The 13,323-nt window shown below is 42.6% G+C and overlaps 2 protein-coding genes across 2 annotated transcripts in view; both read left to right on the top strand.

Annotated features, from left to right (window-relative positions):
• LOC139410832 (ATPase, H+ transporting, lysosomal, V1 subunit B, member a) overlaps positions 1 to 10,790 on the top strand; it is a 44,270-nt gene extending 33,480 nt beyond the window's left edge. The window contains exons 10-14 of the mRNA XM_071156395.1: positions 6,883 to 7,033; positions 7,534 to 7,616; positions 7,790 to 7,894; positions 8,062 to 8,191; positions 9,824 to 10,790. Coding sequence (XP_071012496.1) covers positions 6,883 to 7,033; positions 7,534 to 7,616; positions 7,790 to 7,894; positions 8,062 to 8,191; positions 9,824 to 9,966 — 612 coding nt within the window. The 3' untranslated portion in view covers positions 9,967 to 10,790. The remainder of the gene's footprint in view (positions 1 to 6,882; positions 7,034 to 7,533; positions 7,617 to 7,789; positions 7,895 to 8,061; positions 8,192 to 9,823) is intronic.
• A 1,756-nt stretch (positions 10,791 to 12,546) lies between these two features.
• The window catches only part of LOC139416985 (shootin 1), a 74,985-nt gene continuing 74,208 nt past the window's right edge, over positions 12,547 to 13,323 (top strand). Inside the window, exon 1 of the mRNA XM_071166223.1 lies at positions 12,547 to 12,658. Within this exon, the coding sequence (XP_071022324.1) occupies positions 12,586 to 12,658 (73 nt within the window). The 5' untranslated portion in view covers positions 12,547 to 12,585. The remainder of the gene's footprint in view (positions 12,659 to 13,323) is intronic.

Here is a 13,323-nt window from a genome sequence, read left to right as displayed (position 1 = left end):
GTTCCTCCATAGGACCTGTTCCTCCATAGGACCCGCTCCTCCATAGGTACTGGTCCTCCATTGCCGAACATAAGGCGCCCAGCCCACCTTGGTGATGCCACGGCTGCTGAAAAGCCTGCGAAAAGCCACAATTTTGGCAGTGGTTAATAACAGTCCCTGAGCCTCTTCTATCTCTGGACACAACACTCTGGACACAGTACTTGTAATTATTCCCAACAGATAAAACCATAAAGTCTGGGCTGCATTATTTGAATATGAACAGACAGCCCTGCTAGCTAGCTATAAGTAAAAACATATATTAAAAAATTTATAAAAAATATAAAAAATATAAAATATAAATATATATATATATATGAGATTTGTAAGTGATCAACAATGATGGCCTAGGTACAGTGGGTTAACTGCCTTGTTCAGCAGGGGCAGAACGACAGATTTTTACCTTGTCAGCTCGGGGATTTCATCTAGCAACCTTTCGGTTATTGGCCCAACACTAACCACTAGGCTACCTGAAGGAAATGCATTTTGACAAGCAGTCAATGCACAACAATTCTTAATGCATTTGTGGGAAAACACTTTTGAAAGCAGTTTTGGATACCAGTTTTACATTGCTACCATGTTTATTTCTCTACTCTTTTTTAAAAAATTGCACGTGACATAATTTTACAAATGCAGTTTTACAAGTTTGAAGCATGGTTTAGGACCCCCTAAGCAAGGGGACTGGAATTGGTCAAACTCTGTTTAATACATGTACAAAATTATCCTCGATCTGTAAAATAGTGATGATCATAACCTCCCCTTTCATGTAAGAAAGTTAACTTGGCCGCAGACAATCGATCTGAGATGGACTTAAGTTTCAGTCATGGGATTTTTTGTTGTTGCTTTAATCCCTGCACATATGTTGATAACTAGCACAGAATTCCCCAGCAATAGTAACACACTTTCAAGAGAAAGTAGTTTGGACTACCAAACCTTGGCTCCTAAACATCTCAGGAGGTGTTGGACAATTGATGATTTCTCTAATGTCCCCTTGTGTTCTCGGTGAAAGGCAGGATAATGTGGCCTTCTGGAAATGCCTCAACTTAATTCTTAGAAGCTTAGTGTGAAGCTTTCTGTGGTGAGACAGACCTTCTCATCTCTTTTATGCCTGTAATATTCCTTATGTAGCAGAACATATTTTGATGTTTCAATATTCCAGCCTCACGAGAGTTTGAAATGTTTTATGTTCATCTGAAAACATAGCTCCCTTCCCTTGTCTGCCTGTAACCTTGGGCACACGTGCTGTTTCAGTAAAGCCTCAGCTAAGACTCTGGCTTGTAGGGTATTTAACCACTTACAAAGACTGACAAGGGGCATTAACATTTAACTTATTTTCCCATTCACCCGCTCGAAGGTCTAGTTTTGAATTTAATCCACAGTTCACAAGTGTTGGCTATCTCCATCCGCTGAATGCAAGTGTCTGTCTGCTCTGAATTCAACTAACTGAACAATTTGAACAGTGCTTTGGCCTGGGTTCCGAGTCATTTATTTTATACTATGTCTGCTGAGAAAATGTCAATGCTTGACCTCCTTTTGGTGATTTGAATAACACTTCACAACAGGTGATTTTAAATGAGAATATAGTACAGTGTTACTAGTCAAATCCAATTCCTATTATTTTGTCCTTCTTTAGAGGGTGTGTGTGTGTGTGTGTGTGTGTGTGTGTGTGTGTGTGTGTGTGTGTGTGTGTGTGTGTGTGTGTGTGTGTGTGTGTGTGTGTGTGTGTGTGTGTGTGTGTGTGTGTGTGTGTGTGTGTGTGTGTGTGTGTGTGTGTGTGTGTGTGTAAATTCAGCAAAAAAAGAAACCTCTGCTTTTTTTATTTTCAGTTAACCTATTATGTGTAAATATTTGTATGAACATAACACGATTCAACAACTGCGACACAAACTGAACAAGTTCCACAGACATGTGACTAACAGAAATTGAATAATGTGTCCCTGAATAAAGGAGGGGTCAAAATCAAAAGTAAGTCGGTATCTGGTGTGGCCACCAGCTGCATTAAGTACTGCAGTGCATCTCCTCATGAACTGCAACAGATTTGCCAGTTCCTGCTGTGAGATGTTACCCTACTCTTCCACCAAGGCACCTGCAAGTTCCCGGACATTTCTGGGGGGAGTGGCCCTAGCCCTCACCCTCCGATCCAACAGGTCCCAGACGTGCTCAATGGGATTGAGATCCGGGCTCTTCGCTGGCCATAGCAGAACACTGACAAATCATGCACAGAACGAGCAGTATGGCTGGTGGCATCGTCATGCTGGAGGGTAATGTCAGGATGAGCCTGCAGGAAGGGTACGACATGAGGGAGGAGGATGTGTTCCCTGTAACACACAGCATTGAGATTGCCTGCAATGACAACAAGCTCAGTCCGATGATGCTGTGACACACCACCCCAGACCATGACGGCCCCTCCACCTCCAAATCGGTCCCGCTCCAGTGTACAGGTCTCGGTGTAACGCTCATTCCTTCGACGATAAACGTGAATCTGACCATTTGTGTATTTTTTATTTCACCTTTATTTAACCAGGTAGGCCAGTTGAGAACAAGTTCTCATTTACAACTGCGACCTGACCAAGATAAAGCAAAGCAGTGCGACAAAAACAACATGGAGTTACACATGGGATAAACAAATGTACAGTCAATAACACAATAGAAAATCTGTATGTAGTGTGTGCAAATTAAGTAAAGAGGTAAGGCAATAAATATGCCATAGTGGCGACGTAATTACAATTTAGCAATTAACGCTGGAGTGATCGATGTACAGATGATGTGCAAGTAGAAATACTGGTGTGCAAAAGAGCAGAAAAAAACATGTGGATAAGGTAGGTAGTTGGTTGGATGGGCTATTTACAGATGGGCTGTGTACAGCTACAGCGATCAGTAAGCTGCTCTGACAGCAGATGCTTGAAGTTAGTGAGGGAGATATAAGTCTCCAACTTCAGTGATTTTTGCAATTCGTTCCAGTCATTGGCAGCAGAGAACTGGAAGGAAAGGCAGCCAAACAAGGAATAGGCTTTGGGGGTGACCAGTGAAATATACCTGCTGGAGCGCGTGCTATGGGTGGGTGCTGCTATGGTGACCAGTGAGCTGAGATAAGGGGGCTTTACCTAGCAAAGACTTATAGATGACCTGGAGCCAATGGGTTTGGTTGACGAATATGTAGCGAGGACCAGCCAACGAGAGCATACAGGTCGCAATGGTGAGTAGTATATGGTGACAAAACAGATGGCACTGTGATAGACTGCATCAAATTGGCTGAGTAGAGTGTTTGAGGCTATTTTGTAAATGACATCGCCAAAGTCAAGGATCGGCAGGATAGTCAGTATTACGAGGGTATGTTTGGCAGCATGAGTGAAGGAGGCTTTGTTGCGAAATAGAAAGCCGATTCTAGATTTAATTTTGGATTGGAGATGCTTAATATGAGTTTGGAAGGAGAGTTTACAGTCTAGCCAGACACCTAGGTATTTGTAGTTGTCCACATATTCTAAGTCAGAACCGTCCAGAGTAGTGATGCTAGGCGGGCGGGTGCGGGCAGCAATCGGTTGAAGAGCATGCATTTAGTTTTACTAGCGTTTTTGAAGAGCAGTTGGAGGCCACGGAAGTAGTGTTATATGGCATTGAAGCTTGTTTTAGAGGTTTGTTAACAGTATCCAAAGAAAGGCCAGAAGTATACAGAATGGTGTCACCCCTGGTGAGACAAAACCGCGACTTTTTGCCAGTCCTGTCTGGTCTAGCGACGGTGGGTTTGCGCCCATAGGCGACGTTGTTGCCGGTGATGTCTAGTGAGGACCTGTCTTACAACAGGCCTACAAGCCCTCAATCCAGTTTCTCTCAGCCTATTGCAGACAGTCTGAGCACTGATGGAGGGATTGTGTGTTCCTGGTGTAACTCGGGTAGTTGTTGCCATCCTGCAGGTGTGATGTTCAGATGTACCAATCCTGTGCTGGTGTTACACGTGGTCTGCCACTGCGAGGACGATCAGCTGTCCGTCCTGTCTCCCTGTAGCGCTGTCTTACGCGTTTCACAGTACGGATACTGCAATTTATTGCCCTGGTCACATCTGCAGTCCTCATGCCTCCTTGCAGCATGCCTAAGGCACATTCACGCAGATAAGCAGTGACCCTGGGCATCTTTCTTTTGGTGTTTTTCAGAGTCAGTAAAAAGGCCTCTTTAGTGTCCTAAGTTTTCTTAACTGTGACCTTAATTGCCTACCATCTGTAAGCTGTTAGTGTCTTAACGACTGTTCCACGGGTGCATGTTCATTAATTGTTTATGGTTCATTGAACAAGAATGGGAAACAGTGTTTAAACCCTTTAAATTAAATCAAATCCAATTTTATTTGTCACATATACACATGGTTAGCAGATGTTAATGTAGCGAAATGCTTGTGCTTCTAGTTCCGACCATGCAGTAATATCTAACAAGTAATCTAACCTAACAATTTCACAATTACCTTATACACACAAGTGTAAAGGAATTAATAACAATATATGTGCATAAAAATATATGAATGAGTGATGGCCGAACGGCATAGGCAAGATGCAGTAGATGGTATGAGTACAGTATATACATATGAGATGAGTAATGTAGCGTATGTAAACATTATATAATGTGGCATTGTTTAAAGTGGCTAGAGATACATTTATTACATCAATTTTTCCATTATTAAAGTGGCTAGAGTTGAGTCAGTATGTTGGTAGCAGCCACTCAATGTTAGTGATGGCTGTTTAACATTTTGATGGCCTTGAGATAGAAGCTGTTTTTCAGTCTCGGTCCCCGCTTTGATGCACCTGTACTGACTTCGCCTTCTGGGTGATAGCGGGGTGAACAGGCAGTGTCCCCGGTGATGCGTTGTGCAGACCTCACTACCCTCTAATAGGCTCTGGAGAGCCTTACGGTTGTGGGCGGAGCAGTTGTTGTACCAGGCGGTGATACAGCCCGACAGGATGCTCTTGATTGTGCATCTGTAAAAGTTTGAGTGTTTTTGGTGACGAGCTGAATTTCTTCAGCCTCCTGAGGTTGAAGAGGCGCTGCTGCGCCTTCTTCAACACGCTGTCTGTGTGGGTGGACCATTTCAGTTTGTCCATGATGTGTACGCCAAGGAACTTTAAACTAACTACCCTCTCCACTACTGTCCCGTCGATGTGGATAGGGGGATGCTCCCTCTGCTGTTTCCTGAAGTCCACAATCATCTTCTTTGTTTTGTTGACATTGAGTGTGAGGTTATTTTCCTGACACCACGCTCCGAGGGCCCTCACCTCCTCCCTGTAGGCCGTCTCGTTGTTGGTAATCAAGCCTACCACTGTAGTGTCGTCTGCGAACTTGATAATTGAGTTGGAGGCGTGCATGGCCACAGTCATGGGTGAACAGGGACTACAGGAGAGGTCTGAGAATGCACCCTTGTGGGCCCCAGTGTTACCTACCCTCACCACCTGGGGGCGACCCATCAGGAAGTCCAGGACCCAGTTGCACAGGGTGGGGTCGAGACCCAGGATCTCAAGCTTAATGACGAGTTTGGATGGTACTATGGTGTTAAATGCTGAGCTGTAGTCGATGAACAGCATTCTTACATAGGTATTCCTCTTGTCCAGATGGGTTAGGGCAGTGTGATTGCGATTGTGTCGTCTGTGGACCTATTGGGGCGGTAAGCAAATTGGAGTGGGTCTAGGGTGTCAGGTAGGGTGGAGGTGATATGGTCCTTGACTAGTCTCTCAAAGCACTTCATGATGACAGAAGTGAGTGCTACAGGGTGGTAGTCATTTAGCTCAGTTAGCTTTCTTGGGAACAGGAACAATGGTGACCCTCTTGAAGCATGTGGGAATAGCAGACTGGGATAAGGATTGATTGAATATGTCCGTAAACACACCAGCCAGCTGGTCTGCGCATGCTCTGAGGACGCAGCTGGGGATGCCGTCTGGGCCTGCAGCCTTGCGAGGGTTAACACGTTTAAATGGTTTACTCATGTTGGCTGCAGTGAAGGAGAGCCCGCAGGTTTTGATAGCGGGCTTTGTCAGTGTCACTGTATTGTCCTCGGGCGAGCAAAGAAGTTGTTTAGTTTGTCTGGAAGCAAGACGTCGTGGTCTGCGACAAGGCTGATTTTTCTTTTGTCATCCGTGATTGACTGTAGACCCTGCCACATGTGTCTGAGCCGTTGAATTGCGACTCTACTTTGTCTCTATACTGACACTTTGCTTCACACAGCTTTACAATGAAGATCTGTGAATTTATTTGGATTTTTACGAATTATATTTGAAAGACAGGGTCCTGAAAAAGGGATTTCTTTTTTTGCTGAGTTTAGAATGCCAAGAGTTTGCAAAGCTGTCATTAAGGCAAAGGGTGGCTACTGTGAAGAATCTCAAATGTAAAATATAATTCGATTTTTACAACACCTTTTTGCATACTACGTGATTCCCTATGTTATTTCATCGTTTTGATGTCTTCGCTATTATTGTATAATGTAAAAAAAAAACTTGAATGAGTAGTAGGTGTGTCCAAACTTTTGACTGGTACTGTATGTGTCTCTCTCCTCGGGACTCCAAGGGGTGCATGTTTTGGTTTTTGCCTTAACACTACACAGCTAATTCAAATGATCAAAGCTTGATGATTAGTTGACTGTTTTTGAATCAGCTCTATAGTGCTAGGTCAAAAACCAGAACGTGCACCCCTTGGGGTTCCGAGGACTGAGTTAGGGAAGCCTTACTATAAATGAATGAATGAGTTCATGCTCATTGAGTCAATCATATGCTGTTAGAATTAAATGTTCAGAAGTGGGGTAGTTTGTGTTCTGGGTCCCATCTCTTATACCCTGGTTCCACTTATGGCTCACTTGTATGTGCCATGTCTCCCCAGGTGTCAGCTGCCAGAGAGGAAGTCCCTGGCCGTCGTGGTTTTCCCGGTTACATGTACACGGATCTGGCTACCATCTACGAGCGTGCCGGCAGAGTGGAGGGCAGGAACGGCTCCATCACTCAGATACCCATCCTCACCATGCCCAACGATGGTAAGACATATATGCCGGCTTATCTCCGGGGAAAAACAACCTAGATAATTTAAAAAATATATTTTATTTAAATATACATTTTTATTACATTTTTACATGAGCAATTCCATTGAATCTCCTGTTTTTGTCTGGGTTTGACGAGCACAAAAAAGTTATATTTTTTTATGCTTGCTGTTACTATAGCTACTTCTGTGATGGGCCTCCAGTCTGTTTTCGAATGGGAGTCCCCCCTTTTTAACATCAGAACATTTGTGCCAGCATATTTTAGAGCACTAAATTTGGGGATGTAGATCAAAACACTTATTTTAATGTCCTTAAACTGTAAGTTGTAGTCATTTAAAGTGTATGCCTGGTTCCTGACATTTCTTTTGGGCAAAGTAATCTAGGACTGTGCATGTGTTTGAATGTGGGCGTGTATAGGTTTGATAAAGGCGTCTTGATTTAGCGTGACTTGAACCCTGGATATTATCTCTTGACTTCCATGTAAACTGTGTTTCCAGATATCACCCATCCCATTCCTGATCTCACTGGGTACATCACTGAGGGACAGGTCTATGTGGACCGACAGCTGCACAACAGACAGGTAATTCCCATTCTCGCTTATACGTCTCCGAACAACCCCTTGTGACCTCGCTATTAAGTAGTGTCTCTAGCTATTGAATACTGTCATTCTCTCTCCTGACATTGTCCAATGATAATTTGTTTACTATTTCTTTGTTGAATATTGACTTCTCTTATTTCATGCTTTCCCTTCAGATCTACCCACCCATCAATGTGCTGCCCTCTCTGTCTCGATTGATGAAGTCCGCCATCGGTGAAGGAATGACCCGTAAAGACCATGCTGATGTCTCCAACCAGCTGGTAGTTATTGTCACTCTGCACAGTGCCAAAATATCCTCTATAACCAAGCCTAATTTCTATTGAACCACAATACACATGAATTGTTTGTTGCATAGAACGGCTTCAACTTTCTGACCTCCCCCACTCTTCTCTCTCTCTTTCCATCCCCATGCCTCTGTCCCTCTCAGTATGCCTGCTATGCCATTGGTAAGGACGTGCAGGCCATGAAGGCCGTGGTCGGAGAGGAGGCCCTCACCTCCGATGATCTGCTCTACCTGGAGTTCCTGCAGAAGTTTGAGAAGAACTTCATCGCTCAGGGTAAGACACTGAAAAAATGGATGAGACTCGACCTATGACAGTAGCACCACATGCTATTGAAACTATTTTAAAATTTGAACCTTTATTGAACCAGGTAAGTCATTGAAAATACACTTCTCTTTTACAATAACAACCTGAAATTATGGTTGTATGAAATGTGGTGAAAACAGGAGCACGGCAACCGCACTGTATGTGACATTCCCCTGGGGTCAGGTATTTGGTAACTGAATAAATGGGAGTGTTGGCAGTCTTTTCACACCGTTAAGTGGGAGGCATTAGGCTGTACTCGGCCGGGTCATTGACACTCGCATGCTCTGAGATCTTGTCTGGTGATTTTATTTACTTGTCTAAATACTGTTATGTTAAATATGAGATATTATACCTTGGCTTCTCCTGTATCTTATGTTTATGCTACCTTCATTCCACTCATTCCTTGAAATCGTGACCCATTTTGTGTTGCCCTAGTTCACTGACCTTATTATACCTTATTACCAGAAATCCACCCTGCATAGCGCTGTCATTCAAGTGTGATATTAAAATGGAGATTGATTTTGCCCAATAAAATAAAAAAAATAGTATTATTGGATTAATAATCTTGAATATTATAAAATGTTGCATAGCTTGATTTTGAAATGTATTTTACTGCATTTTGACAGATCTTAGCTCAAACAAAGGACAAGATATGTCCTATTTGGCATTGCATGCTGTTATTGCTACTTCCTGAAGTACATTGAGTAAAAATCTAGTAAAAGTTATTTTCAATGCCTTCAGGCATGATTATTTTTCATCAGCAAAACCAATGGCAAACTTCATGTCAGATACATACTGTCAGTCTTTTTCAACACCTTGGTGTCAGATGCAACAAGTCATTCAGCGACGTGTGTCATCAAAGCATTATGCCGTACTTATTCTCACACTTGTCCTTGGAGTGATGAGATTGCTAAAGCAAGGATTTGTGAGCTTTTCCATCCAGCCTAGTGTATAGTGAGCCTGAATATCCTTGAGTCAAAGCCTAATGCGATCCATTAAAATTACAATCTCATTAGAATTGATGAGTCTACTGAATTAAATTAAAATACTGTGAAATGCAAGTGTCATGTCAGACTTTTGCATATCTTGTCTCTGTTGAAACCGAGACAAATGGAGCCATCTTTTCGGCAAAGAACAAGAGTTCGGTCGTCTTGTCCTTCAGATGATTTACAAGCATTTCGCTACACCCGCAATAACATCTGCTAAATATGTGTATGCGACCAATAAAATGTGATTTGATAAGATTGAAAAGTAGGGATTGCACTATTGTAGGCTATGCATCACAGAGATATACTGCATGTAAACCTGTTGTGACACCATATGATTGACTTAATATCTATTCCATCAATAATACCTTTCCCGACAGAGTAAGCTGTGAGGTAGGGTGGGGTGCATTTCAGACATGTTAGCACCATGACCTGACGTTGACTTGAGTCGACTACAACAAGTGTTATGAAAAAGATCTCAATCACTGGGGAATATTGTTGTATTTATGCTCCTATTTAAACCACTGAATGAGTCAATTGTCAACTAGTCGTCATAAGGAATATTGTCAAATGTCTTAGCATTCGAGACCTAAAATGCTGTCACCTCATCCCTCAGGCCCCTATGACAACAGGACCGTCTATGAGACCCTGGACATTGGCTGGCAGCTGCTCCGAATCTTCCCCAAAGAGATGCTGAAGAGGATTCCCCAGAGCACCCTGGCCGAGTTCTACCCGAGGGAGTCTGCCGCTCGTCACTGAGCGCCTTCAGCTGCTCCGACCCCCTTGGACAAGTGTTGACCCGACCACTCAGAGAACAGAGCAATGATCTCAGCTCCCTCTAGATGTATTCTACTGTATCTGTGTCCAGAAACTCGTATGGATAGTGTCTGTGATTGTAACTGTTCATTTTGTTCAGAGATGTGAACTTGCCCTTAAATCAAAGAATGATCCTGTTTATTTATTGGGGTATTTTACTGCTAGGTTTTGTTTATTGAATGTTGTCCCCACCTAAACTAAATTCAACCTTCCAAAAATATTAAAACATCCTATACATTAGAGCTTGACATGAATTGTTACGTTCTCTTTTACATTTCAATGGTTTGAATTTGTCCAATATGTTTGTCACCCTGAAGATAGCACTTCATTCACTTATTTCAGATAGGGGGAAATGACTTCTTAACCATATCTGAAATTGTAGGACTTCACCAAATACCTAGGAGGTCAAAGTGTCATGACGTACTTTAATGTATTAGACCGAACATCATTGTTACTTAAATGTTTACTGTTATAGGCATGAGGTAAGGGTTTCGATATTTGACAAACTTTTGGGCCACTTGAAATTGTCTATTGTAGATATAGACCTTTGTGTGAACTGTGATTGCTCATTTCTTTTTGGCCTCTGTTGCTTGGTGTAATTACTATCGAAAGAAAATTATGTTTACTGTATGTATGTGCTGTTAAAAGAAAAATAATACTAAACATTCCCCTGTTGCATTGTTAATTCTTTGTTTGCAGAAATCGGATCTGTGTGTTTATTGATTCCTGTGTTTTCCTGTCCATAAATAAATGTATTTTAGAATTATGAAGGGTGACATGTTTGTAATCTCACCAGACAATGCACATACCTAATATTGAAGTTGGTAGTTTCTCACACACAGCCTACATTATTTGTAATATTAATTGCCCAAGACAGACCATATATACAGTGCATTCGGAAAGTGTCCAGACCCCTTGACTTTTTCCACATTTTGTTACGTTACAGCCTTATTCTAAAATGTACACACTAACCCATAATGACAAAGCGAAAAACTTTAGAAATTGTTGCAAATGTGTGTTTATATAAAAATGTAAATAGTATTCAGACCCTTTGCTATGAGACTTGAAATTGAGGTAAGGTGAATCCTGTTTCCATTGATCATCCTTGATGTTTCTAGGATAATCAATGGAAACTGGTCCATTCAATTGATTGGACATTATTTAGAAAGGCACACACCTGTCTATATAAGGTCCCACAGCTGACAGTGTATATCATAGCAAAAACCAAGCTATAAGGTCGAAGGAATTGTCCGTAGAGCTCAGAGACGAGATTGTGTCGAGGTGCAGACTTGGGGAAGGGTACCAAAACATTTCTGCAGCATTGAAGATCCCCAAGAATACAGTGGCCTCCATCATTCTTAAATGGATGAAATTTGGGACCACCAAAACTCTTCCTAGAGCTGGCTGCCCCGCCAAACAGTAATCGGGGGAGAAGGGCCTTGGTCAGGGAGGTGACCAAGAACCCAAAGCTCACTGGCAGAGCTCTGGAGTTCCTCTGTGGAGATGGGAGAATCTTCCAGAAGGACAACCATCTCTGCAACACTCCACTAATCAGGCCTTTATGGCTGTGGCCAGATGGAAGCCACTCCTCAGTAAAAGGCACATGACAGCCTGCTTGGAGTTTGCCAAAAAGCACCTAAATGACTCCCAGACCATGATTAACAAGATTCTCTGGTCTGATGAAACCAAGATTGAAGTCTTTGGCATGAATGCCAAGCGTCACGTCTGGAGGAAATCTGGCAACATCCCTAAGATGAAGCATGGTGGTGGCAGCGTCATGCTGTTGGGATGTTTTTAAGCTGCAGGGACTGGGAGACTAGTCAGGATCGAGGGAAAGCTGAACGGAGCAAAGTACAAAGAGATCCTTGATAAAAACCTGCACTGGAGCGCCCAGGACCTCAGACGGGGGTGAAAGTTCACCTTCCAACAGGACAAAGCAGGAGTGGCTTCGGGACCAGCCTCAATGTCCTTGAGTGGCCCAGCCAGAGCCCGGACTTGAACATCTCTCTCTCTGTGGCCCAGCAAGATCCTGGACTCTCTCTCGCTCTCTCAGAGAAAGAGAGAGATCAATCGGGTCCGGGCTTTGGCTGGGACACTCAAGGAGAGAGAGAGACCTGAAAATAGCTGTGCAGCGACGCTCCCCATACAACCCAAGAGCCTGAGAGGATCTGCACAGAAGATTGGGAGAAACTCCCTTAATACAGGTGTGCCAAGCTTGTAGCATCATACCCAAGAAGACTCAAATTTGTACACATTTCTAAAAACTAGTTTTTGCTTTGTCATTATGGGTATTGTGTGTAGATTGATGAGGGGAAAATACTATTTCATGCATTTTAGAACAAGGCTGTAGCATAATGTGGAAAAAGCCAAGGGGTCTGAATACTTCCTGAATGCACTGTAGTTCCAAGTCAACACAAACCCTTGATCAAGGGAAAAAACAAGCATTCGAAGCCTAGTTCAGATTTAACAATGGCCAAAGGTGAGATTTGTGCACAGGTGTGTCGCGGTATCAAGGTATTTCCTGTTGCACGTAATGTGTAACCACCTCGATGTGTACTGTAAATGTACTTTCTCACAATGGCGGCCCAAGAGGAACTATTTCAAATGAAAATCATTACAGAGCTGTCCAATCAAGGTAAGAGTTATTCTTAGTCGCATGGCTAGGTTAGAGTGAAGGTTGTAGCTTTCTGTTCGAAATATTCGTAATGTATTTGCAGTTCGATGACTCCAGCTCTTTCATAGCCTGCGTTAACCGTTGACATTAAAAATGGATACGTAGCCAATTTTTTCGGTGTGGTTCGAGGCATGTAAATAACACGTCTTCAACTCGAATGTAACCTAACTTGAAGTAAACGTATGACTTTTTCTGTCTTCATTTGTGTCTGTACAGTTTAGTACTCATTAGTTCGAGAGCTGTTGTTGCGTTCAGGGCAAGGGGAAACTGTGTAAGGAATAATGTAGCCTAGCTTTATCTGAGGGGTCTTATCTATGTTTTCAATGTTTTTTTGTTTATTTTGCACACATGTTTAATTTGCCTTTGCTGAAGAAAGACCTTGCCATATCTATTGAATAACAATAGTAGACTTCTGAGGAAGTTCTTAGGCGTCATTCTGGGTCTTTCTTTAGCCATATATATATATACTTCCTCAGAAGTTCTAGGCTTATTTCTCTCACCACAAAACAGACATGAATTCACAACGGATGGTCATCACACTTGATTTAAACTGTCTTTCTGTTCCTCATATTTCTTTATTCAATAAATGTTTCCAGACACATCGCAAGGGGGAATAACAAAAGGTG

The sequence above is a fragment of the Oncorhynchus clarkii genome, chromosome 1 (genome assembly GCF_045791955.1).
Source record: "Oncorhynchus clarkii lewisi isolate Uvic-CL-2024 chromosome 1, UVic_Ocla_1.0, whole genome shotgun sequence".
Classification (NCBI taxonomy): domain Eukaryota; kingdom Metazoa; phylum Chordata; class Actinopteri; order Salmoniformes; family Salmonidae; genus Oncorhynchus; species Oncorhynchus clarkii.
This window is presented reverse-complemented; position numbering and strand designations above follow the sequence as displayed.